This window comes from Anabrus simplex, chromosome 2, assembly GCF_040414725.1.
Source record: "Anabrus simplex isolate iqAnaSimp1 chromosome 2, ASM4041472v1, whole genome shotgun sequence".
Lineage (NCBI taxonomy): Eukaryota > Metazoa > Arthropoda > Insecta > Orthoptera > Tettigoniidae > Anabrus > Anabrus simplex.
The window spans coordinates 1,145,362,483-1,145,389,140 of record NC_090266.1 but is presented as its reverse complement, the minus strand read 5'-3'; the positions used below and the strand labels follow the sequence as shown (position 1 = coordinate 1,145,389,140).

Here is a 26,658-nt window from a genome sequence, read left to right as displayed (position 1 = left end):
CGACATGAGTTCGAGTCACGCCGTAGCTATATTTTTTATACACATTAAATTATTATTCGAGGGAACATGAAGGTAAGAATGGGCATAGAAATATTAGGAAAGCTGCAGTGAACTTTATTTTCTACCTCAAATTAATATATACACAGAGACAGATCCAGTAGTAACTGTGAGAATGTTTAGGCCTATATTAATTACAGAAAGAAAATTATGTGTACTGCAATTTGCGTAATATTTTTGTTCCCATTTTTATCTCCATGTTCCCTCCAATATTAATTTATTTTGTATAAGAATTATAGCAGCAACGAGACTCGAACTCACATCTACGAATTTTGCAGACAAGTATAGTGACCACTAGGCCAATATTTGGTTTGACTGTGATGTAACTCCAAGTATATGTGTGTTGCATTGGAATCGGGGATTCATCACTTGTTCAGAAATTATTAGGTTGCGGACCTGACATGTTTAAGTAAAATTTGTTCGCCTTTTAGTGTTCTATCACCTACACTTTGTCCAAAGCAGATCCTGTGTCATAACATTTGACCTCTTTCTTCTTAAGTGAAAGCGTATTGAAACCCTTATACACGAGATGGGTGCCAGCCCTCTCCCCAGGTACATTGAAATTCGTTGAAATCGGTTGACCATAGGGTCTGGCCCCTGCTTGTTAGATATTATGCTTGAGACACTTTTCATGTAATTGTAGGCGACTATGTTCACGAGTGCAGGACAAGAGTGTGTAGAATTCTGCAAAGAATTTTGCTGCCATTGCAGCATTACATTATTTTCCCTGGAGTAAAAGACTGCCCGAAAATCATTCAAAACATATCAATTATCACATTTACCCGGTGATCTAGGAGCATTAGATTGCACTCATATAAGAAAAATATTGAATGTTGTGATACAGCAGTCCATTCTTTCATTTTCAAGCACACTTGCATACTTTCAAATTAAAATTTGTAACATTTGTCTTGCATTCATCATAATAACGCTTTTGTTGCCTCTTACTACACATGTTCACGTCTTAGCAGTCTCTGCTAACCATAACCTATAATAATGTCAACCACGTGTGACAAAATACTATTACAACATACCGTTAGGAGCACTTTATATAAAGAAACAAAAGACGCTCACTGCCAAACACGTTCAGAATTCTCATGGAAATGTGTTAATTTGTCTAACAATTGTTTCATAACAAATGTTGGTTATGTGTTCATGAAACAGGGCACTTTTAACCGAAGTGTTAAATTAATAACATTTGTTAGTTAACATTTTTTACGTAAAATTTAACACAGAGTTGGAGAAACCGGGCCTATGTACTGGGAATAACAATGTGTAATTCTGTTGTTCAGTTACTGCAAACCATCAAACTTTTCTGAGTGAATTAGAAATTCAAGTGCATGAAAAAAAGATACCAGAATAGACCAATACTGTCGCCTGATTTCATTTCCAATCCTCAAGGTACGCATTTTTCAATTGATTTCATGTGATAGTCCACTTTTTCTAGAATATGTATATAAATTTGTTTATTTATACTGCATAAACTGTCAAAACTGCGACTTTTTTTCTGAGAGTTTAAATCATGCCGGCACAGGGTAGGGACGCTACCTTGACTCATCCGGGCTCGTAGTGTTAATACATTATTTTAGCTTAATTATTCAGCTGAAGAAGGCCCAATTAGGGTAAAAAATTATTCTATTATTAAATGTCGTATGTACTGTACTGAATTGGTGAATCAATGTTCTGTGATTTCTTTAGACGAAATTTTGCCCAAAAATAGTGTAAGTCAATACATATCATAACATGAAGTTTATCACATGTAAGAATAAGGTTCTATAAATGTTTCCGTGAAAATGTTTACAATGGAAATTTGGATCCACAGCTAATGTTTTCTTCTGACTGGGCATGGTTCCATCTTTCTAGACACAAATTCTCAAAATGTGCAATTATGGAGCATTGAGAACCTGCACAATGTACAGGAAGTGCAATTGCAGCCCATTAAAATAGCGGTATAATGTGCAGTAAGCTCGCGGTGGATAACTGGACTTATATTTTTTTAATCGCATTAATTCAGATGTGTATGCAAAAAAAAAAATTTACATCCAATGTTTGATGAACTGACACAAGAAAAGGATTATGGATATTTTCAAAAGGATGGTGACACTGTCCATATTGCTTTTAATTCTAAAGACAATTTATGCCCAGTTTTTGATGACCGGATAAGTAGTGCAGGTTTATGGAATTCTAGATCAGCCAACCTAATTTACTGTGACTATTATATCTGGGGAACCCTAACGGGCAAAGTTTACCAAAATAATATCTGTATAACAGAAGAACTGAAGGTCGAAATAACACATGTAATACAGTCTATTATCGAAGCTAAACTACAGAAAATGGCATAAAATTTGTTTAAGCTACGTGAGGCACGTCTTACTGCAGACAGAGAAGATTTCAAAAGTATATGAAATAAATGGCAAGCAATAAACCTGTACACATTTACAGTATTTTTAATAATATTTAAATTCATGGGGTTATTTTATTCTGTAATTACTATATGCCTTGATTAGCCGGTAGTAATGGAACACGCACCTTGCAGGTAAGCGTGAGCTGAATTCCGCTGTAAACTAGTTTCTTGATCTTTCTCCTGTCACCTGGCTTCCCACACTTCAGTTGAGAGAGCCAGAAGTTGGCCAGCGGCAGAATGATCCAAGGTTTCCTCATAAAATGAGAGCACTGTACTTGTAGCTCTCTCAAATTCTTCTCTATAATCCATCTTGGCCTGCCACGCGGGACTCATGTGATGACTGTATGGGTTCCATTGACATGGTCGTGCTCACCCCGCTGTCACCTACTAACTGCGGTAAACAAATAACAGTGCCGCTTCTCCCAAGTGCAATTGCATTTTGAACATGTAACAGTAACACCAGTTCAATTCAGAGAAAGGAATATAATTTGTACCTGGGATTGCAGGACTGCCTCTTCTGTTCCTCTTGGGACTTCTTCCCAAAACATGGAGGTCAGCGCGCCCTGTAAAAACATCTACTCTATCAAGTCTGCCTATGGTATTTCAAAAAACATCAGTAACTAATGAATTATATAGAAGGTCTTAATAATTGAGTAACTCCAGCTTTACAATACTGTACAATATTATTCCTTTTTATTTATTTTAAAAAGGGACATGTTTCGTCTCTTCATTGCGAGACATCTTCAGCCCAAAAATTATTATAATAAAAACACGATATTTCTGGTAACACTAAAAACAATGACATCCTTAAATTGTTCAAGAGTCAAAATCACTTAGTCTATCATATGTGAACATGGTTAAAACAGAGTTCATGTTGTTAAAATGTTCTCTCTTCATAGGAACAAATTACTAGGTGGAAAAAGTTGCATTGAGTTTTGATTCTCAAGATAAAAATCAATGTGAAGATCAGAGTGTTGTAAAAGTGGAAATAATATCTTGAATTAGGTTAATGTCATCTCAAGCTTATGGATACTTGAAAGTGCACATATCTGGTTCAACATGGCCTGTTTTTCCTAGGTGGAATTTCCCAATATACTGATTGTGTAACCAGACAAATTGTGTGGTCCATATACTGGGGGTATGCAAAATATTCTGAAAAGAAAAAGGAAAGGAAAAAAGTTAAGAGACTTGTGCAAATTCTAAGGTAAATGAGATTTTTATTGCGTCTGAGTACTTACTTCTCCGCCCTGTTTTTCATCCTCTCTTGTCTGGCCGGCTAGTGGGCAGTCCTGTGTGAGACTGGTGCTTGCTGTTGTTTGTATGCGAGGAGCGGTGTGTTCCAGAGCGGAGGTGAGGGGAGTGCTAGTAGGAGGAGTCGAGTAGAGGGGAGAGGAAGAACTAGAAGTGTTTCAGAGATTTCATTTTGGTTGTTATTAGAGTTACTTCTCTGGTAGATGTTAATAAAAATATTTCCATATATGTTAAGGAGAGTGCCTTTATTAATTATTTTTAGGATGGAAAGATCTTGTTCAATGTCGGAAAATGAATGATTACAGTCAGATATGTGATTGCAGTACTCGTGGCTCAGAATCTGCCATATTTTTTTGTGTTAAAATGCTCTAAGTAATAAACAGAAAAACTGTGTCCTGTCTGCCCGACATAACTAGCCGGGCAGTGGGTGCAAGTCAATTTGTAAACTCCTGAATTTGAGAATTTAGATTTAGTGTTGATTTCATGATGATTGCACCAGCTGTTTCGGTTTTTTTTTTTTTTTTTTTGACAAAAATAAGTTAAGTGGCAATGGGAGCATGTAAGTAATTTTTCACACAGATACAAATGAATAAATTACTCCACTTCACCAGTGATTCTCCTGCTATACAGGGTGATAAACTCAGAAAAGTTAGACAAGTAATAGAATTACTTTTAGACAGGTTTCATGCAGTGCAGCTGCGGAACGTGTTACGTCGCTGAACAAAACGTCTGATCTCTACCCGTCTAAAAGAACACATCGATCACACCAAGAACCAAAACACAAATATTTCAGCTGTAACCAGCATTCCTACAAAACAAGACAAGGAATATCATTTGACAACACCACGAACCTAGCAGTTATCCCTTGGAACCTTGAAAGGAAAATCCATGAAGCTATCGAAATAAAGAAAAACCCGAATATGAATTTAGAAGGAGGTTATAAAATCAGCAATACTTGGATCCCTATCATCCATAAAATTAAGAGATACAGACCTCAACATAAACACGCAAAACGAACCTCTACTTACATAATAGCGCGGGCAAGTCCCTCTACCTGGCTGTGACACATGCGTTCCAGAATTCTCACGAGACAACCAGGGGGCTTATGTCAACCAGAGAGGGTAGGATATATAAGGCCACGGTCAGGAACCACACTCTTGGTGTGATTGCTGCCTGGGAGACTGATTACCTCGGATTGATATTTCAGTCGCCTTGATAAAGAATACCGCAATGTATTCAAAATGTCAGCAAACTGTACGGAGTGTACAGAAAACAACACTGTTCAACCAGGAAAAAGAAATAATTCTACACACCGTGGAATCTTCACTTCTAAGATACTGTGTTGTGTTGCTTGAACTTCATACGTACCTACACAATTTTTTTCAGCTCTTCTGACAGTCACATAATGGCATAGAAACTGTAGAGACAATAACTACATTTTGCCACCACAATTCAAAACACGCTGCCCAATAGGCTATGCGATATTTTTATGAAACTAAAACTACAGTGATTGTGAATCTTTCTTCTACGTGCATAGAAAGTTATAGACATATTATGTCAATATCTGAGGTATTATATTTATAACATTATATCAGGATTTTTTTAAAGTTAGTTGCAAGAAAATGTCAACAGTAGTTAAAAATTTGTGTTCAGACTGTACAATATGCATTGTCAGACATTTCCGCTAGCTTTATGAAAGGAACTCACGTAGAGTTCAATGTCAGTAACACATTTCCTCGTGCTTGAGAAGACGTGCAGGCAAGTGTCTCGCTATGAATTTAAAAAAGCAAACAGCTGCGGTCTGACATCAGTTTATCTTGTAATAAAGATACAGACCTATTTTTTTAAAAAGTGCATGAGATATACAAGTAATATATTCTGAATATTTAGATCATATCACTCGTAACGATGGTTTCAACAAGTGGAGGCATGTTGAGCAGTTGAAGATTTACTAGATATTGATTTCAGGTTTGGTAATGTGATTTAGAAAACAATATTGGAGAAGCTGGTAGTTCAAGTGGCAAAAAGTGAAGCAGATGAATAGGTATCTTCCTGTAGGGTCGATGGAGGAGACCCGTTTAGCAGAGGCAACTGATGGAATGGCAGGTATTCAAACACATGCAGGACCAACTGAAGTGGTATAAGTAATTGTTCCTTTACATGTTGGACATAGCTATTTTTCAACAGCCTGGTCATTTGGAGAGCCCAAAATGTGGGGAAGAGAATGACATTACTTGATTTCCATCTTGCAGTAGCACGCGGCCTGACAGAACTGCACCACATGCCACGCCCCATCCACACAGAGGGTAAAAGTCGATAAAGCCCCTTACCCTTTAGGCTAGAAGAGGGATATTTCATCCCCAAGGTTCCATTCACAGACAAGAAAAAAAATGTTAGCCAGTGATGTATGGGTCATAAGAAAGGTGTTAGCGAAGATGTAAAACCAATATGCGCTGCCTGCTCAAATGTACCCTTGTACTTCAACCCCTGTTTTGAGGCATACCATGCTAAATTCGACATGTAACATTTTAAAATACAAGCATATTTTATTAGTATTTGTGATAAATCTATTTCCGTAGTGGGCACTTTCTGCTTGATGAATATTTGTTGTTACATGTTACAAATCTCATGACTGATCCGTATTGAAATGCACATTAATTCAACAATGATACAAAAGTTTATTGAGATCCACCTATTCAATACACATTGGGCTCTTAAAGATTAAGATTTACATCTTTTCATCTAATTTAACGGGACATGTTTCGCCCATTGTATGGGTATCATCAGCCATAATCTCATGCCTAAAATATAAAGATTGGAATCCTGATTACTCTAGTCAAAGTGTTACAAAAGAAATATAAGTGTTATAAAAATGAGGAAAACTTGTTTAAAGGTCCCAAAATACAATTTACACTTTTTTTTTTTTTTTGCTAGTGGCTTTACGTCGCACCGACACAGATATGTCTTATGGCGACAATGGGATACGAAAGGCCTAGGATTTGGAAGGAAGCGGCCGTGGCCTTAATTAAGGTACAGCCCCAGCATTTTCTTGGTGTGAAAATGGGAAACCATGGAAAACCATCTTCAGGGCAAGTTCACAGCTGCGCGCCTCTAACCGCATGGTCAACTCACCCGGTATTTACACAATTAAAACATGTTTTTAAAAATGTGTACGAGAAAAATGAGTAATGTTGGTGCAATGTTACATTGAAATCCTTAAAATATTTTTAGAAATAGCCAAACTGTCCTTATTTACGTAAACGATAAAGTCTATGGCTAAAATTATGGCCTTGAGGTACAAAATCAAATAAATGGATTCTGGTTAAAGGCAAACCAATTTGAAGTCATAGGATGGTTACAATGATCCGTAAGTGGCCTAATCATCTAAGAAAGATATTAAAGGCCTATTATCATAGAATGTACAGCTGTGTGATTGACAGACTTGTTGTTATTATTATTTTTATTTTTGCTGAAAAATGATCAAAGGTTTACAGCTGAGTGTTGCCGTGTGTGTCTTTACTGGCTGATACGATTTTTTCTTCGTTGTGCTAATAGTCAAATGGGAACACTCATGCTTGATGTTGACTATAGCTTGAATGTTGAGAACGACTATTGATGGATGTGTGGTGAAGAATCTGTAATGAGAGGAGGGTAGAAAGACAAAGTTTAAAGATTTAAAGAAAAGACGACTATATTTGGCAGGAAATGTTGTGTGTACATTTACTTACCCTCTTGATTTTTGTGGTATGAACTAGTTGCCTTTGCCGCATCAGAACGAGTGACACTTGCATTTCTTGTACTGTATCTGTGTGGATACAACAAACCTCGTCCCAGATAAACCCAAAAATTCTAAGTTTGCCACTTTCACCTACAATAAGCTAAGTATTTACCAGGTAACAAATCCCTTAAAAAAAAGCAAAATATCAACATTGCCTTTAGGACAACAAACACTAACCGCAACCTCTTTCTCAATCACAACACACTCAACTCAAACAGTAGCATCTATTAAAGTTCAGGCATATACAGACTCAAATGCACCCAACGTGACATTTCGTATATCGGGCAACCAGGCCGGAGTTTCTTTACAAGATATGAAGAGCACTATAATGCCAATAAACACAACAAGTTCTCAGCCACGAGTTCTCACATGAAGGATACAGGGCATTGTTTTAAAACTATCGAACAGGACCTTACAATTATCAAAAGGGTGGGTAAAGGGCAATTAATGAATTAGAAAGCATTTATATTTATTTAGATCAATACTATAACAAAAACCTTAATCTCAACGACTTAATTGAAGTAAAAAAATCCTTTATACGAGATTTTGCCAAACTTGTTACAATCACTAAATTTAAATCAAAATTAAGTTCTTAAAAATCTCAAAATAACATCCACAAAAGCTCCCACCATTCTATTAAAGGTAACTCCCTCCGTGCCCGCCCCTACTAACCTCCCACAGCCAGCAGCGTGTAAGCTTAACGCTCCGCCCATCTCCTCTCCCGCACCACACACCCCTCCCTCCCTCAATTCCAGAGATACAATACAAGAAATGCAAGTGTCACTCGTTCTGACGCTGCAAAGGCAACTAGTTCATACCACAAAAATCAAGAGGATAAGTAAATGCACACACAACGTTTCCTACCAAATATAGTCGTCTTTTCTTTAAATCTTTAAACTTACAGATTCTTCACCACACATCCATCAATAGTAGTTCTCATCATTCAAGCTATAGCCAACATCAAGCATGAGCGTTCCCATTTGAGTATTAGCACAACGAAGAAATAATCGTATCACTTAGTAAAGACACACACGGCAACACTCAGCCGTGGACCTTTTATCATTTTTCGACAAAAATAAGAAGATTGTGGACTCGCTTCACAAATATGTGTTTAATAACAACAACAACTCTATAAATCACACAGCTGTACATTCTATGATAATAGGCCTATTATAAACTTTCTACAAAAATATTTAATGTCTTTTTTAAATGATTAAGCTACTTAAGGGTCATTGTAACCATCCTACGACTTCAAATTGGGTTGCCTTTAACCAGATTCCATTCATTTTGTACCTCAAGGCCATAATTTTAGCCATAGACTTTATCGTTTATGCAAATAAGAACAGTTTGGCTATTTTAAAAATGTTTTAAGGATTTCAATGTCAGATTGCACCAACATTACTCACTTTTTTTGTACATATTTTTAAACATGTTTTAATAGTGTATATTGTATTTTTGGACTTAAAAGTTTTCCTCCTTTTTATAACACATATATTCCTTTTGTAACACTTTGACTAGAGTAATCAGGATCCTGATCTTTATCTTTTAGGCATGGGCATGGGCAAAACATATCCCATTAAATTAGATGAAAAGATGTAAATCTTAACTTTTAAGAACCCAAAAGGTGAATCTAAAAATCTTTTGTAACATTGTTGAATATTTGTTGTCTGTAACGGGTGAATGGGTTAAAAAGTTGCATAAATAACAGCTACGGAAATTCATATACATTTCCTTGGACCACTATGTACATATCTAGTTAATAAAACATACATTTAAAATGTTGGAACACTAAAAGAGTTACTTGAATTAAGGGTTATAAAAGACACTGTAAAACAAATGAGTTTTAAAAATATCTACATACATACAGTACATACTTACTTCATTATGGACAGTTATGCCTTTCAGCATTCAGTCTGCAAGCCTCTGTGATTTCACTAAAGTCCACCACAATCCTCTATTTGTAACCAACTCTGTGACCTCGATTAGTTCTATACCTCTTCTTTAAATTATTAGAAACTGAGTCTGACCATCATCTTCTTGGTCTCTCTCTACTTTTCTGACCCGCCATGACCAAGTCCATTATTCTCTTCGGTAACCGAACCTCCTCCATTCACCTCACATGACCCCACAACCAAAACCAGTTCATGTGTACAGCTTGATCAATAGAGTTCATTCCAGACTTAGCCTTTATCTCCTCATTCCAAGTGCCCTCCATTAATTATTTCCACCTGTTTGTACCAGCATCATTCTTGCTACTTTCATGTCTGTTACTTTTAATTTATGAATAAAATATCCTGAGTACACTCAGCTTTCATCACTCCCGTAAAGCAAGGTTGGTCTGAAAACAGACCAGTATAACATTTGTTGCATCCAGGAGCTGATGTCTTTCATAAATAATAATGCTGATCACAACTGCAAGCTCACTACAATAGCTTTGCTGGGCCTTGATTCAATCTCACTATACTACCATCCTGCGAGAATATATTTCCTAAATATTTGATATTATCTACCTGTTCCTGCTTTGTATTCCCAACCTGACATTCAATTCTCTTAGGTTTCTTACCTACTCACATAACTTTAGACTTGGAAAGGCTAATTTTCATATCATACTCGTGGTACCTATTTTCAAGTTCCAAAATATTAGACTGCAGGCTTTCATCACAATCTGCCAGTTATATCAAGTAGCCGACACAGGCCAAACTACTTACATTTCCATCTATCTGAAACCCTCCCTGCCACTATATATGTTTCAAGAGATGATCCATGTAAACTATGAACAACAGCCTTGTAATGTAATTTACTATAACATAGTAACTCTGTACCTCAGATGCAGAAGAGCAGATGCCCAATTTTCTACTTTCTGCAGGAGAGCAAATAAACTAAACTTGAAAAGACTTCTGTTCACGTTCCAGCAAATTTAAGGCTACTAATCCAGTGAAATTTATATAAATTATTGACTGGTACTTATTCTACAATACCGTAATGCCAAAAAATTTATAGTTTCAAAAACAAACTCTACAATCTGAAGAATATTACAAGTAATGAATTTCATTTCAGTTCCGTATCAACTTTAAATATCTAGGATAAAATTTGGTGCTTGGAGGAAAGAGAAAATCCTGGTTACATTTTTATTCTCTGTGAAGAAATTTACGGATCTCAAAAGTTCACTCCGTTCCTCATAATTTTAAAGTATTCATCCAGCCAACCAATAGTTGTGGTAAACACAGTTGGACCCACACCTGTTACAACTAGATTCGTCTTACAACAAGATTGAAGCAATGAACATTTCTAAACATGGATTTTTATTGTAATTGCCAATTGTATTTTATCTAGTTCAACCTTTTTATGTATCAGTGTTTTTATACATGTTTTTCATCCTTGTGTTATTTTAAGCTGAAGATGACCTCTAGGTTAGGTCGAAACATGTCCTACTATGCAGCATTTTGGACAGACCAATTTATTAAATGGCAAGAATTTGTACTGAATAGGTGGACTTAAAACATGTAAATTCTTTTTAGAATGTTATACTAAATATCTGAATAATAATCAACAATGGGATTTCTGCCCCTCTGCTTTTTAGTCAGGTCAAGAGCACGTAACAATAATATTATTTATATGCATGAATATTGGTAGAAAACAAAATTATGTTCTCCATTATTGTTTCTTCAAGTTCTGGTAAGTAACAGTCATTACAAAATTTACATTAAATGAAATAAACCTGACAATTTGACTTTGAAATAGCAAAGTAAGAATCATAAACATCAGAAGTCTTGATTGTCCCAATCTGTGGAAGTGTCTTCTGGAGTCCTTTAAAAAAATCGTGGAAAACTCTCTGAATCCCATGCAACAATTTGATGATATCCCTGTACTCCTGTGTAGTTACCGGGTTTGTTTCTTTTCTGAACAACAGAAGCTGATTTGACAGGGTAATATTTTGCCTTGCGTTCCCATTTAAGGTAAAGGATTTGAAAGTTTCTACATTGAGCAATGCAGAAGAGTTTGACTACACCGTTGTTCTTAAGTTACATCCAAAACCTTGACAGCTTGAATTCTTCTAAATTATTTTTCTTCCCAATAATGGAAAAACATTCAATCATGTATGTGAAGCAAAATTCTTGAAATCCTCGAGCACCACCTCTATCACTTGTATAAGTTTAATTGTAGATCCACATGTTCCAATAAACTGCGCACAGTCTCTTGTTACAGCGATTTCAAAATTCTTTATAAGGCTGGATTTTTTCTTTTTGATAGTCACATGGATGTGATCTGCCACCATGTGTGTGTCTTTTAAGTAGATACTTGTGACTAACTATCTGAAGTGACTATACTTCACTTAAGAGTCTCATATACGCAGACAAGCTTAAAGTTTTGATTCTTAGCAGCACAGTTATCTGACCATACTGTAAATTCTTCTGTACCTTGATTAATTTGCTTCAACACCCACTTCACAACGAAGGAAACCACTCAATTTCCTCCTCTGCCAAACAATGACTCGTTCCATATGATAAAATGAGACGTAAGAGTCCACAATTTTCAGACGTAGAAAGACTGTTCGAGATTTTTATTCGGTTCCTCTTGCGTCTGTAATGCGGCTTCTTTGAACTGAACCTGCAGAGAGTCATAAGCATCACGTGTGTCCGTTGTTGGAACTTTAAATCCAAGACTGAACTTCTCAATTTTAAATTTTCTGGAGAACCCCTCTTTAGCAACATGTTTTCTTTTTTTCCCACTGTTGTCAAATTCACACTTTTCTAGGTGGAGCTTATATATGATTGATAGACTTAGTTCTGGTCCTAGATATTGCCTTTTCATTTTTTCCCTGTTGTAGTGGGACTACTAGCAAAGAAAGCTCTGTGTACGTAATATAACAGATTTTTTAGCTTCCTCAGTTAGCTTGTTTGGTGGTATGTGCTTCCCCCTACCATCAAATGATATCAAACCTGACTCCAGCTTCTAACATAGAGCCACTCTTGCAAACTTGTCACTTATTCCCAGTATGCTGAGGAACATAAGCTTGTACACTACAGGTAAAGGTTTCCTTCTCTAAGTATTCTCTGGGATCCAAATCTACACTATGTGGACAAAAGTCTCCAGACACCACTGCTGTTCATTCCACAGATGCCAGCTATGTAATTAACAGCATGTAGAACCTCCATTTACTATTATTATATTGTTTAACCTTCGCAAAAGGCTTTCCACTAAGTTCAGATACAATGAATGTGGAATTTGTTTCTATTCTTCCTGAAGCATAGTGAATACCATATTTATTTGATTATAAGCCAACACCAATTGTAAAACAACTCCCAGGAAATCAGAACAAAAATTTTAAAAAATGAAGGACAAAAAGCATAAGGAATCAATTTTCTGACATTTAACTGCTTAGACAGTCATCACCATCAGATGGCTCAGATTTTTTGTCACTTCTTTCTTTGTCACTATCTTTGAACACAGTGCCGTCAATCGCATTCGACAATGAATATTTTTTAAATCCACGACAGACAATTTTTCATATAATATTCAGGTAGGCTACAATGCTGGAAATTTTACTTAGTATTTCTTTCATTAGAAGAACGTCAATAGATTATCCATGACTTCTATGAAATATTCAGTTTTTCTAGTGTTTTAGGTGCCATAGATAATATAATTATGAGGATCCAGTCACCTAGAGGCAACAGTTTTTCAAAGGATTGATGATCCTAACCTACCAAGTAGGGATGGATCTGGCCAGGTTCTGTAAACGACACAATAATATTTAGAAACTCCCATATTGGAGCAGGGTTTGAAGTGTGAGTATGTTATAAAGGGATCCTGAACCATGTGCAAAGAATGATAGAGGTCTGTAAAAAAAATATAGTTTCCCATTCTTAGCTAGGCTTTACGATCCAAAATTTTTGAATGTTGAGACAGCTTGCTTATGCTGATTTCACGTGCCACATTGTACAGCTGTATGGAAAGTGAAAACAAAAGAAAAAAGCACATCGGATCACACTCAAAAACCACTTTGGTTCTGACACTGTCTTCTAGATTTGCACTGTTCTTATCCCTCATGAGAGTTAACGCATTATATAGGTAACATTTTTTAGCAAAAGTTTCAAGAATTACAAAAATCTTTAAAATGTTCTGCAGCAGCAGATCGTGTTAACTAACAACTTGTATATATTTAACAACTGTTCAAGAAACCATGCGTGAATGTACACGATGGTGAAAACCTATTTATGGAGGCTTCTAGTGCTATTTTCTGGAACATTTTCCTATTACATCGATAAAAGGTTTCACCTACCTTACCGGCCATGTTAACATGATACAGATTCTAAGCCAAGGGCCATTTTCTGAACCAAGAAAGAAGAAAAACATATGTCATCTTAAAACCGGGCAAATACGGCAGTTTTTCTGGGTTGTTCGGCATTCCCTATCAGTTAATTTCTTTGTCCTACCAGAGTTTCCCTTAGTATTCCACTTCACAATAACATAGCCAAGAGCGGACATGGACACTTAACTCCCGGAAAATATCTCTTGACGGAATGTCTGAACCTGTGGGCCCCTACAATCGTGCCCCGTTCAATCTCTTTCAATCCTCTACGTTGGCTCATTTTGACAGAAGACACGTCTATAATGTTGATGCATTGTACCTGCACCTATGTTAGCCTCGGATGCATAGCCAAACATCACACAGAGCACATTCAGTGGGGTGTCCAGAGACTTTTCACTACATAGTGTACATGAAAACATTAGGAATCTGCCAGTGTTATTTTAAATCTTTCTGGAAACAGGCGACTTGTGCGGTGAACTTTTAAGCAGAACTCTTTTTGCAGCACTTCTTTTCCCTTGATTGTGATGTTTCATCCTCTTCCTACCTTTTTCTGAAGTATATATGAGGAAATTTCTAACATTTTGTAATTCGGTCAAGATTGTGGATTCAGTCACGGGAGTGGTCACTGCCTCCATCTGAGGTTTCTGGTTTAAAATCCGGATCAACGATACAGTTGCACGATTCAGGTTCACTGGTGTCAAATGCTGTCACAGGAGCAGCAGCAGATGATGATTCTTGAATGTGTCCTGTCAACAGAGATGATATAGGATCACGTTTGAGAAAAGGAAGTTCTTAACAGAGTACATGAGTTAAAACTTACTTTGGCCAGAAAAAAGTTAAATGAGATTTAATAAGTTCCCTATGCTGTGCAAAAAAATCCTTTATTCTGAGAGATTCTATTTATACTTCAATATGGTGTATGTATAGGACTTCTAAGGTTCAAGCGATATTAATAAATTCTTCCCAGACTTGGTAACGTTACATTTGTGCATTAATGTGTTTCTTCTTCTTCCTGACTTTTCCTCCAATTTATTGGGGTCAGCACTTCATTTGGATATTGCCTAGTTTTATGGCCAAATGCCCTTCCTGACATCAATCCTGTGTGGAGGGATATATTCAAAATTTGCATGTCCCTGTGATGGTTGGTAGTGTGTTGTGTTGTGTGCAGATGAACTAACATGTATTGTGCCATTTCACTGTTCTCCAAAAGATACAACCGGAACAAAAATGGAGTCTAAATTATCAAAACGACGACTTTTTTTTAAAACGTCTGACACTATTACAAACTGAGGTAGTAATATTTTTTTCAAGCGCTCGGCGAAAGAACGGAACATGGAAGGCGGTGATAAAAAGAATTACGTATGAAGATTGTTACGAGTTATCATCACAGAAAAATTTTAACATTCGCTCAACTTGCTTATAAGAAGAACGTCACAGTCGACTACCAGAAGGAGAAAATATCATCACATAAGAAATATTTGTTCACGGCTGTTCTCTACAGTATTAGCGGTATAAATTATTTCACTCCGCAAAATTAAATTGCTCTGGAAAATATAAAAGATTCCACCGTGATACGTCACACTACACTCCTTAGATGACGTGTTAGCCGATATCACCAATTTAGAACGGCTAAAGGATTGGATAATCGGCAAGAACATTGAGAAAAGGAAATATATATAAAGAAGCAATCTTCACATTTTGAGTGGAATAATTACCTTCGCCTATCCCAGACTGTTAAAATAGGTTTGATATCAACTCTTCCAAGATCGACATTTATTTATCATAGGCAAATAATAACAGAAAATAGCCATAAGATGACGACATTGACTGAAACGATGTATTATTCTGTTCCAATTGCTCAAGCTACTACCATGATGCAGGAAGAAGATGAAGGCGAGACTGCCCAGATGAAAGCAGCGCAGGATGACATTGCCAGCCCACGTTGACCAGTAACCAGATGAGACGGTCCCGAATGTTCCCAAACACCTAAGGGAAATGCAAGGAGCTATGTCCGCATGTCCAGCCACCTGGACATGAGACGACTATGGGAGTTGCAGAGCAAAGATAAGTTCACTTAAAGTCCAATGTACAAGTAAGAATTTATTCATTCCCTTTTTATTAAAGTGCTATTCTAGTTAGTGTCAGTGCGATAATTATATACGAGTAGATGGTTACCAAAGTTAGGTTAAAGGATGTTAGGTATTCATCAAGCCTAGACATCAAATCCACATGTAGGGCACAGTCATCCAGTGATAATAAAGCCTTAGTTCGTAACGCTGTCGGTGTAATGTGAGAGGAGGTTAATTTTTAATTTATTGGTGAATTTCATACGACGACGAGATAGAAGTTAGGCATACGTGAGAACTTACGTTACCGAATGATCGTAGAAAGGAGATCGTATGTAGGAAGTGCTTACTATATATAAGGATGTGGTAATATCTTTTGGAATTGAATGGATTAAAACTATGACAGAGTAGATAAGTTCACGAACCATGATCACGGTAAGAAATACGTCGAGTTAGAATGTGATAATGCATATACTGTGAAGTGAAATGTGATATTTATTTGAAATGTGAAATGAGGGTTATTTAATGTGAGTAATGAAATGAGATATGGTAATTAATGTTGGTGATAGGTATTGTTCTTCGTGAATATGGTCATGGTTGTGCTGTTATGGAAATAATGTTCCAAGTTATGTATTTTTGAAGTTATTAGAAAATTTATTCTGTCTTCGGTCAACTATTTATCCATGAGTAAGCCATGAGTAGGATAGAATGTGATCTAAATGCCGTCCGTATGTTGACATTTATGTTAAAGATCACCAAATGATTCATAATGAGGATGAAATTAAATTAGCTGACATCCGTGAATATCTTCTAATTATAAGATTTTTCTCACATGTTAGGCAGACTTTGAAGTTTATTCTACGGCAGTACCCAATAACACTGGTGACTTAACCGCACAAATAAGAGTAATTAATTTGAAGTAGAGTCTTTTCACAATGTAGACCACATAATTATCGTATATTTTGATGGAATTATGATTACATACATTTGATAATACAGTGTCATAGCATGGATACGCACTTGAATTTATGAATGATCTCAAGTTAAGAGAATAATTTGCCTAATTTTCTAGATGTAATGTTTGATCATGATCTTTTTAAGAGTATACATTGGCTTAAAGGAGGGTTATCGATGCTGATGCAAGATGAAGCGTCAAGAAACATGAGCATAACTTGAAAATACAACATCTGTCAAATATTATGAATGTTATGAGGATATTTTTCCCAGGTTAATTTGGTTGTGTACCTAGACACAAAGAATGTTGATCAAGAGAAGTTAACGCATGTCCATAAATTAACGTAAATGAGACGAGAGAAACAGAATATTTGAATTTAATTTTTTTGAGATTTCAGTTAGGAAAGATGTGATTCAAATTTTTTTTTGAATAGATTTATGACCAAATATGAAACTGCGTCCTACATTTTTCTAGGACAATCCTCAATCTACAATACTGTACATAGTATGTTGTGATGTAAATTTTCATTTTCTTTCCTTAGATGCATCTAATAATCTAATTATCTAATATTCTAGTTATCTAATATTCTAATTATCTAATCTTTTAATTATCTGATATTGTTATTACCCAATACTTTTATTATCTGATACCTTTATTTAACTTATTTCTTTTCTTTTCAACTAGATATTTTCCAGACAAATAATTCTTCAATTAAGATCTTTTAAGGTCATGATTATTTGTTTTTCGAGCATCCTAATTAGATATTTCATTTCTTTTTAAAGACTTTTAACATAATGTTATCAGAAATGAACTCTAAGATAAATGCATAGTTCGACACTCGTTACCTTTTATTCCAAAAAGGGACTATGATGATCTTACTACTGACTGAACTTAGTTCATAATAAATGAAATATGTCAAAAATCAACCCTTCTTTTAATGACTTTTAAAGTTTTTTTTTTTTTTTTGCTACTTGCTTTACGTCGCACTGACACAGATAGGTCTTATGGCGACGAAGGGATGGGAAAGGCCTAGGAGTTGGAAGGAAGCGGCCGTGGCCTTAATTAAGGTACAGCCCCAGCATTTGCCTGGTGTGAAAATGGGAAACCACGGAAAACCATTTTCAGGGCTGCCGACAGTGGGGCTCGAACCCACGATCTCCCGGATGCAAGCTCACAGCCGCGCGCCTCTACGCGCACGGCCAACTCGCCCGGTGACTTTTAAAGTAGTTCCTTAGCTGTAGGCACTTATATTTTTGGCGATCTGATAAGGTATAGGGAATTCTAACTAAGAAAACGAGTAGGAGACGTCCTTCTGCGGGAGTTAGATATTTCCACGAGTATAAATCGGTGTTCTTTCCTCTCAGTTGGAACTCATAGCCCGTAAAAGACGAAATGACAATTATTATCATAATTTGAGCTAGCCTGGATCTTGTGCGTCCTTACCTGGACGCAGGAACGGTGCAGTATTAAGATGAATACAAAAACCCAATCACAGAGCCAGAGGAATTAATCATACAAAGTTAAAATTCCCAGCCCAACTGGAAATCAAAACTGGGCCCTCTGACCTAAAGGCCACTCCACTCCACTGACATATCAGCCAGACTGTGACATTAATGTGCAATTTTATATAATACTAGCTGATGTACCCGTGCTTCGCTACGGAATTCTACATTGTAAACGAAATTCTAGTGTACACGTTGTGAGCAAGATTGTATTAAATTGCATAGCTCTTAACGTTACCCTAGAAAGGTGACGGGGAAGTCAAACATATTTTCTCATATGAAAAGGGAGTTTTCACTGTAGTGGTAGAACCGTTTGCATACCATCAGTCACAATCAGGTTGGGGAGTTTTCATTATAATGGTAGACACTCACTCTCCACCTGCGTTTTTACATCCTCAGAAAGACTGTCTAAGTGGTTTTCCCAACTGAAAAGGACATACATTACAATGACGTCAGTAGGAATGGCGCGATTAAAAGCAATGGTTTCATAGGAAATACTGGATCAAATGAAACACCACACATTCTCTCACTTTTAGCGAACAGGACTACACTGCCGATCCAACAGTCCAAAATTCCAGAGCTGGAATGACCTAGCTGCAGACAGCCGTGATTCGTGAACACTCTTCGTTTTTTTTCGGCGGGGAGAGGGTCGAATAGTGGAGACTCCCAGGGCAAAAACTATGCCCTTTTACTAATCCTTTTCCTAGGAGTACCCGATGAGTCGGAAAATATCAATTCACTACACTGGCGACGGAAAAATCTATCTGACTTGGAGGCAAATTTTTCCTCCAAGCCAGAGGAGAAACCCCTCTTCACTGATAATTTGGAATAAAATGAATGTAGAATTTAATAAAAGTGAAGAGGAAGAAGCTTTTCTTAAGAAACAGCTCTTTTCAGGGTTGAATTTTGAGTTATTTAGTGAATTGTCATGCTATAACTTGGAATAGGACTAAATTGTAATTCTAGACCAGGCCATACTACTAAACTACTACTACTATTACATCAGCCTCTGCCTTAAGTATGCACACTGCTCATTCAAAACAGCACGTCAGAGTAGGGTTCGAATAACTGGAATACTATGAGGAACCAGTGTGTTACGTACCAGCTGTATCAGAAAATGTATGAACCAGAGGAATGGCATGCTAAAGAAGAAAGTTTTCTAACTCCCCAGATTCAGTCAGGCTATTATACTCGGTACGCAGCAGTAATGCCATCTATCGGAGTTGAGAGGCAGCATAAGAGACAAATAACATCACAACAAACAATGGTCAATGTTATGTTATTGTTGGTCAATGTTATGCGCTTTCGATATTGTAGGCCTTCACATTTAGTTTTCTTCCGACTCTGAAATAGCACTCATCATAGTCGGTACGGTAAAACGGAATAAAACATACATGATCAGAAATTGTATTCTCTGAACTTTCGTTATGTAGTACTTTTCGATAGGACCAAAAACCATAGGTACCGATTTTTAAAAATTAAATTTTAGGCACCTTCCCCTAAACTGCAATTTCATCCAGGGTGAATAAAATTGTTTATAGCTTAGACTGTAGTTTCGTATTTACCGACTCTATATACCGATTTTCATTAAATTCTGTTAACCCATTTTGTCGTGGCTCGGCGTTGATATGTATAAGACATAAATGGTCGGAAATTTAATTCCATACAATTTTGGTTATGTAGTATGTATCGATAGGACCACTAATAATATAAATATTTAAGAATTACATTTTGGGCCTTCCCCTAAACTACCATTTCATTCAGCGTGAATAAAATTATTTATAGCCTAGATAGTAGTAGCTCATTCTCCGACTTTGTACAGCAGTTCTCAATGAGATAGGACCACTAATGACGTAAATATTTAAGAATTAAATTTTAGGCCACCTCCCCTAAACTACCATTTCACTTAGCGTGAATAAAATTATTTATAACCTAGATTGTAGTGACTGATTCCCCTACTTTGCATACCAATTTTTATTAAGATAAGACCACTAATAACACGATATTAGAAAATTAAATGTTAGGCCTTCCCCTTAACTACCATTTCTGTCAGCATGAATAAAATTATTTATGGCTTAGATTGTAGCGACTTATTCCCCGAATTTGCATACCGATTTTCATTTAATTCTCTTTAGCCATTTTCTAGTGATGCGTGTACATACATACATACAGACAGAAATTACGGAAATGTAAAAAGCGCATTTCCTTGTTACTGTGGACATGACCGATACAGAAATACCATTCTTTTCAAATTCTGAGCAATGTACAGAGAAAACTCTTATTTTATATATACAGACTAGCTGTAGTACCCAGCTCTGCTCGGGTACATTTTTGAAATTGTATTACCTGTTTAAAGTGAATTTTTGTAGATTTTTTTAATGTGAAGTTAACTTGATATTTTATGAACTCTCTTTTAAATTTAGTGTTTTTGTTATGTGTTTAATTTTTAGTTTCAGATTATTCAGTTTTGCATTAAACTTTGTCTTTGTGGCAGCCTAGATTGTCTGAAGTAGTTAACATGAAACAAGTTATAACTGTACGTATTTACGCATCGCAATATGGATATGATGTACACTATTCCAACTGTCACTGGGACTGTCACCAATCAGCCTAGCGACCCCAGAAGTGGATTCAACACTAATCTCGTTCGTTTTGGATATTTTCTTTTTCACTCCTTCTCAACCCTGATGCTGACGGAGGCTGAATGAACTTGGACTTAAACAGCAACCAGAGTGTCTAAATTGAAGGGTTTCTGACAAGAACAACCAATATCGAAAATATTAAATGTTTACGAGAATAAAAAAAAGTGTTGACACTGGTTGTCTTTGCCTGAAATTGCCACGAAAGAAGACATAATATTCCTTAAATTCATTTTGAATGCAGCCAAATTCTTCCTTACACATGTATATTAAAGTCAATGGTATATCACAGTTTATACAGCAATACTTGATAATAGTCTATGTTTGTGGTATAGATATTTGATAGTTTTTCTTACTTTTGCTTTACATCACATGGTCTTGAAAATGTATTAAGAAAATAACACAGTAATGTCATGGTTCACTAACACATTCTCACTCGGTGCACCCATCACTGTCGCCCTTTTTATCTACATCAATATAATCATCAGCAATACATTGTCATTTGACTATGGTTATTTTTACTGGAAACCCAACTAACATTGGTCATTTCTACAAAAGTACCAATATTCCACATCTCTGTAACTTGGTGACTATGGCTGATTTTGTGGAATATGTGATGTACATAGAGAGTTGAGCATACTGATATTCCCATTCTACTAGTATCTCATTTTTGGTAATTTTTGACACTGGTTGTTTTTGCCAGAAACCCTTTAATTAATCTCAGCGACCCTGTAAACTGTGGATTCAAGACTAACATCTGTTGTTTTTGATTATTTTTACATGTCACCCCATCCCCTAGGGGTGCTAGGAGTATCTTACCCCAACAGTATTTTTCTCTAGAGAGTAAGTGATATGTGTACCAAGTTTGGTTGAAAGATATCCTGGAACATACATCCAAAATCTTGGCCATTTTGGACATTCTTTTTGATCTCTTCTCAATGCCTATGCCGATGGGGACTGAACATTGACTTAAACAGCATCCGGGCTGTCACTATTCATCTCAGCAACCCAGAAAACTACAGATTCGACACTAATATTGGTCATTTTCATTTATTTTTACTTGTCACCCCTACTCATCCCCGTCCCTAGAGGAATTTCTTACCCCATAATATTTTTCTCCACATAGTCATATGTGTACCAAGTATGGTTAAGAGGTATACTGGAACACACACATATACATCCATAGTCTTGGGGTCATTTTGGACATTCTTTTTCATTCCTTCTCAACTTCCATTTCAAATGGGACTGAACTATGATTTAAACGGCATACAGAGTGTCACAGTTCATCTCAGCAACCCTGAAAGTATGGATTTGGCACTAATATTGGTGGTTTTCGATCAGTTTTACATTTAACACCCTCCCCTACGGGTGCTAGGGATGTATTACCCCCACAGTAATTTTTGCATATAGTAAGTCATATGTTTACCAAGTTTGGTTGAGAGCTATGCTGGAACAAACATACATATATACATCTGTAATCTCAATTATTTTGGAACTTTTCTTTTTCACCCCTTCTCACCCCATGCTAATCGGGACTGAACATAGACTCAAACGATATCTAGAATGTCACTATTCATTTCGGTGACCCCAAAAAGTATGGATTCTACATTAATATAGGGTTTTTTCTATTATTATTACATTTCATCCCCTTTCCTCCCATCAGTAGGGGTGCTAGGAGTGTCCTACCCCTAGCAGTATTTTCTTTCAGATAGTAAGTCACGTGTGTGCCAAGTTTGCTTCAGAGCTTTGCTGGAATGCTGGAACACACACACATCCATAATCTTGGTCATTTTGGACGTTTCCTTTTTCATCCCTTCTCACACCCCCATGCTGCTGAGGGCTGACATGGATTTGAATGACATCCAGAAAGTCACTATTCATTTCAGCTACCCTGAAAACTATGGATTCAACAATATATTTAATTATTTTTACATGTCATCTCTTCCTCACCCCAACCCATAGCGGTGCTGGTGGTGTCTTACCCCCAATAGTGTTTTCCTCCAGATAGCAAGTTATTGTATGTGTACCAAGTTTGGTTGAAATTGTTCCAGTGATTTAGGAGATGTGGAACATATACACATACACACATATATTTTATTATAACAATATATGTAGGTAGATGCATACTGCAAACTTAGTAAAAATAATTACTCAGTAATATAATACCTACTTCATAAACATTTGAACTTAAAAGGAAGAGAAATTAACCTACCTTCACAACGCAGCGGGTTTGGATTTTCATTCTCACTCCGGGGTGTTGCTTGAGTACTAAATCTCTCTACATCCTGGATAACGGATCCACGGGGCGTGTTATTACTTGCTGTAACAATTGTTAGCATATGACGATTAGTGTGTACACTTAATAACTATGTTACTAAATCACGAACCTTACGCGATAAATATTTGGTTTCAATTGTTTTCCATTGTTGTAGGTTAAGACTGGCTCCAAAATGACTTAAATATCATAGAAACATAAAAACTATTATACTTACACAAGTTCAGACACTCCATGTTCTTCATTATTATCTTTTGCATGCTAAGCACTACCACCAATGATCCTCTCGTACAAAATTTTGCAAAATGTCGATCCACATCAAAATAATGATCACCTATATTCAGGTTCCTAAACAGGTGAGTTGTTAAACAATAGTGCAGCCAACATACAAGGTGCATGCCTTTTTATAAGATAACTCCAACTGCATAATGGCAGATGTGGGACTTCTGCCCTTACGAACCTAACTAATGATAGATGCATTTCTGCTTCTAGGGTGTAAGTGGAAGCTATATTTGTAGCTAAATATAGATAGTGAAGTTCAGCCACTTGCAACATATGCAAAATCTGACATTATTTGCAACTGGTCAACTGCTTTTCTGCCATGTGTGAGGACTGTATTTTGCAGTTTAATGGTGACAATAACTCATTTCTTGTAATAAGTGAAAATCCACACTTCTGCTTCTGAAAAATAGAAATATGAAAAACAATAAAAGGAGACCACTAGCCCTCATAAAACGGATGATGTCTGCTGTATGCTCCCCATCTCGGAATTAGACTGAAAGGCTGTTAGGTAGCTTTAGACCATGGCGCTGAACCACCAGATCCACGCAGAACATGTATCATGGTTAGGGCGGGTCCTATCTCTTCAGTAAGCATAACCAATCCATAGACAGCATAATACCATTGTTCTTTAAAAAAAAAACCAACATAAGATTTCAAACCTTGATTGTTCCCTTTATTGCTTGCTCTCAGCTTACTAGGAGAAAGAATGGCCTGCCTCACCTCCTCCCCAATACACACTAGTACTAGTACAGCTGAGAGAGTATGTCAATAACTGGTACCTCATAGGGCAGTGTGACTGCCTCTCTTGCAGCCAAATCAACATGTTCATTTCCCACTACACCCAGGTTGCTAGGAACCCACATAAATAAAATTCTGGTGCAAACATAAAACAACCAAACCAGTAGGTCATGTATGTGCTGCACCAATGGATGCTCCAGGAGAGCATTTATCAACTGAGAGTCAGTACACAGCAAAAAGCAATGGCGTCCCTTGGACTGCAAATACTGCAGAGCCTCCAGGATCGCATACAGCTCTCCAGTGTACATGCTGCATAGCCGAGACGAGGAAAGATAAAACCCTTTGCCATCTACAACAAACAAAAAATGAACGTTCCTTTCTATCCTTGAGCTTTCTGAAAGTAAAAGACCTGAACATGGATATTAGCTGATAACGGACTTAACGACCCTCCGAAAAATGGATGGATCCGTATTTATCTTCAGCCCGGTACTCAAAACCAGCATTAGCTCAGAGTAACATTCAAACTATGAAGACACCCTACAAGGAGTCTTAACTAAACAGGGCACTAAATGAATGTTATTGGGCGAGTTGGCCACGTGGTTAGGGGCGCACAGCTATGAGCTTGCACCTGGGACATAGTGAGTTTGAACCCCACTGTTGGCAGCCCTGAAGCTGGTGTTCCAAGCAGCGTATACGAGTCCAACACTCGGCCACCTGGATTCCTCGCTGCACACCCTCTTTTCCGCACAACTTGTAAGCAAAGAGAATGCTTGTAAGGAGTCTCGATATCAGTAATAGCCGTGTGAGCGCTAAAGGTGTGGTTTGTATGTGCCATCTGTCGGTTCAGTATTCAACTAAACTATTGGAATGGCTGCAATTGCCAGTAAAAAAAATACCATATATGTATTATATTATCCAGTCCAACTGTAAAAATACGATTAATATAATGACCCTATTTATGTTATTTTCTCCTCTGCCTTATTATTCCCATATATATTTTACCGAACTCGTACGCTCATGTTCATCGACAGTACTGATTATATAGGCTACTTGCTGAACGTATTTCTAATTATTATGAAAGGTATTGTCAATATAATCTGCGGTGTTAAAAGAATCTGATGAAGTAAATTTTAAAAATTAGTATATGCTACATATAGCATACTTGAATAATATTTTATATTGATTTAAAAGTGGCGTCCCTGGTATGTTCGATCTCTAACCTAAGTTTGATGCTTGTTGTTTTAAGGAGGTCTAACATCGAAAGTCATCAGCCCCAAACCTAAGTTTCACCGATTGATATATGCAGGAATTCACTTTGGAAGCTCTTAGTCTGTTCTCGCAGGTTATTGCGCAACGCTACGAAGTACATCCCTCTAAATATTCAAATCATCGACCCTTGCCGCCAAACGCTAGGAAGTAGAACGCGGTAAAAATCCAAATTCGCTAGGAAGTAGTAAGCGACAGAAACGCAAATCGCCGGCTATTACCGCCATTCTAATAATTTAGTCTTAGTTGAATGCCGACAGATGGCACATACAAAACACACCTTTAGTGCTCACACGGCTATTACTAAAACCGAGACCCATTACTGCTCCTTACAAGCATTCTCTTTGCTTACTAGTTGTGCAGAAAAGAGGGTGTACAGCGAGGAATCCAGGTGGCCGAGTGCTGGACTCGTATGCGCTACTGGTGTTCCATGGTTTCCCATTTTCACCCCAGGCAATGGCTGGGGCTGTACCGTAATTAAGGCCATGGCCACGTTTCTTTCCACTCTCCGGCCTTTCCAACCCCATCGACGCCATAAGACCTATCTGTGTCAATGTAATGTAAAACAAACTGAAAAAAAAAAAAAAAAAAGTATGATGTAAACCCTAAAACTGCTATCGAGACATATTCAAACAGGCTGTGTTGCACAAGGACGTGCAATGTACAACCTGGAATCCTGATTATGAAACATTTTAGGGATAGATAGGATGGACTAGCATGTGCCATAAATTTGCAACACAGAACAGCAGCATTTGTTGATGCCTCAGGTGTAAGACTCCACTAGCAGGCTAGCAATGGAACTTGTACAGAAAGCTTCTGCTACCAGCCAAACTCCACTTTGGCGGAAACTGTTCAATACCTTAGGTCAGCCTACCACATTGTGCTACTAAAAAATCGAAAAACATTCAACTTCTTAGAGCAGGACACTTTCAACTTTCACATATGTGGCTCCCATGTTAATTAACTTAGCAACTAAGAGAAGATTTGTTATGAAGTTGCCTGCTATGGAAATTCCGTGTAAAGAATTTGGTGTAAGTATCCCAGTATCACGCATCTACTTTGTCCACACTTTAGATGAAGGGGCAAGCATCATCGTAGATGACGCATACCTTTCCCATGAAGCTTTCTTATGTAGCTG

At 37.0% G+C, this 26,658-nt stretch overlaps 1 protein-coding gene across 3 annotated transcripts in view; it reads right to left on the bottom strand.

Annotated features, from left to right (window-relative positions):
* Positions 1-26,658, bottom strand: part of Pat1 (Protein interacting with APP tail-1) — a 249,915-nt gene that overhangs the window by 183,296 nt on the left and 39,961 nt on the right. Inside the window, exons 1-3 of one of the 3 annotated variants that reach the window (XM_067139745.2) lie at positions 23,452-23,483; positions 23,172-23,279; positions 2,953-3,021 (exon numbers count right to left, since the gene is read on the bottom strand). In XM_067139745.2, coding sequence (XP_066995846.1) covers positions 2,953-3,021; positions 23,172-23,201 — 99 coding nt within the window. In that variant the 5' untranslated portion in view covers positions 23,202-23,279; positions 23,452-23,483. Of the gene's footprint in view, positions 1-2,952; positions 3,022-9,365; positions 9,474-23,171; positions 23,280-23,451; positions 23,484-26,658 lie in introns of those variants that run through there. The other 2 variants (XM_067139746.2, XM_067139744.2) reach the window with 2 other exon arrangements.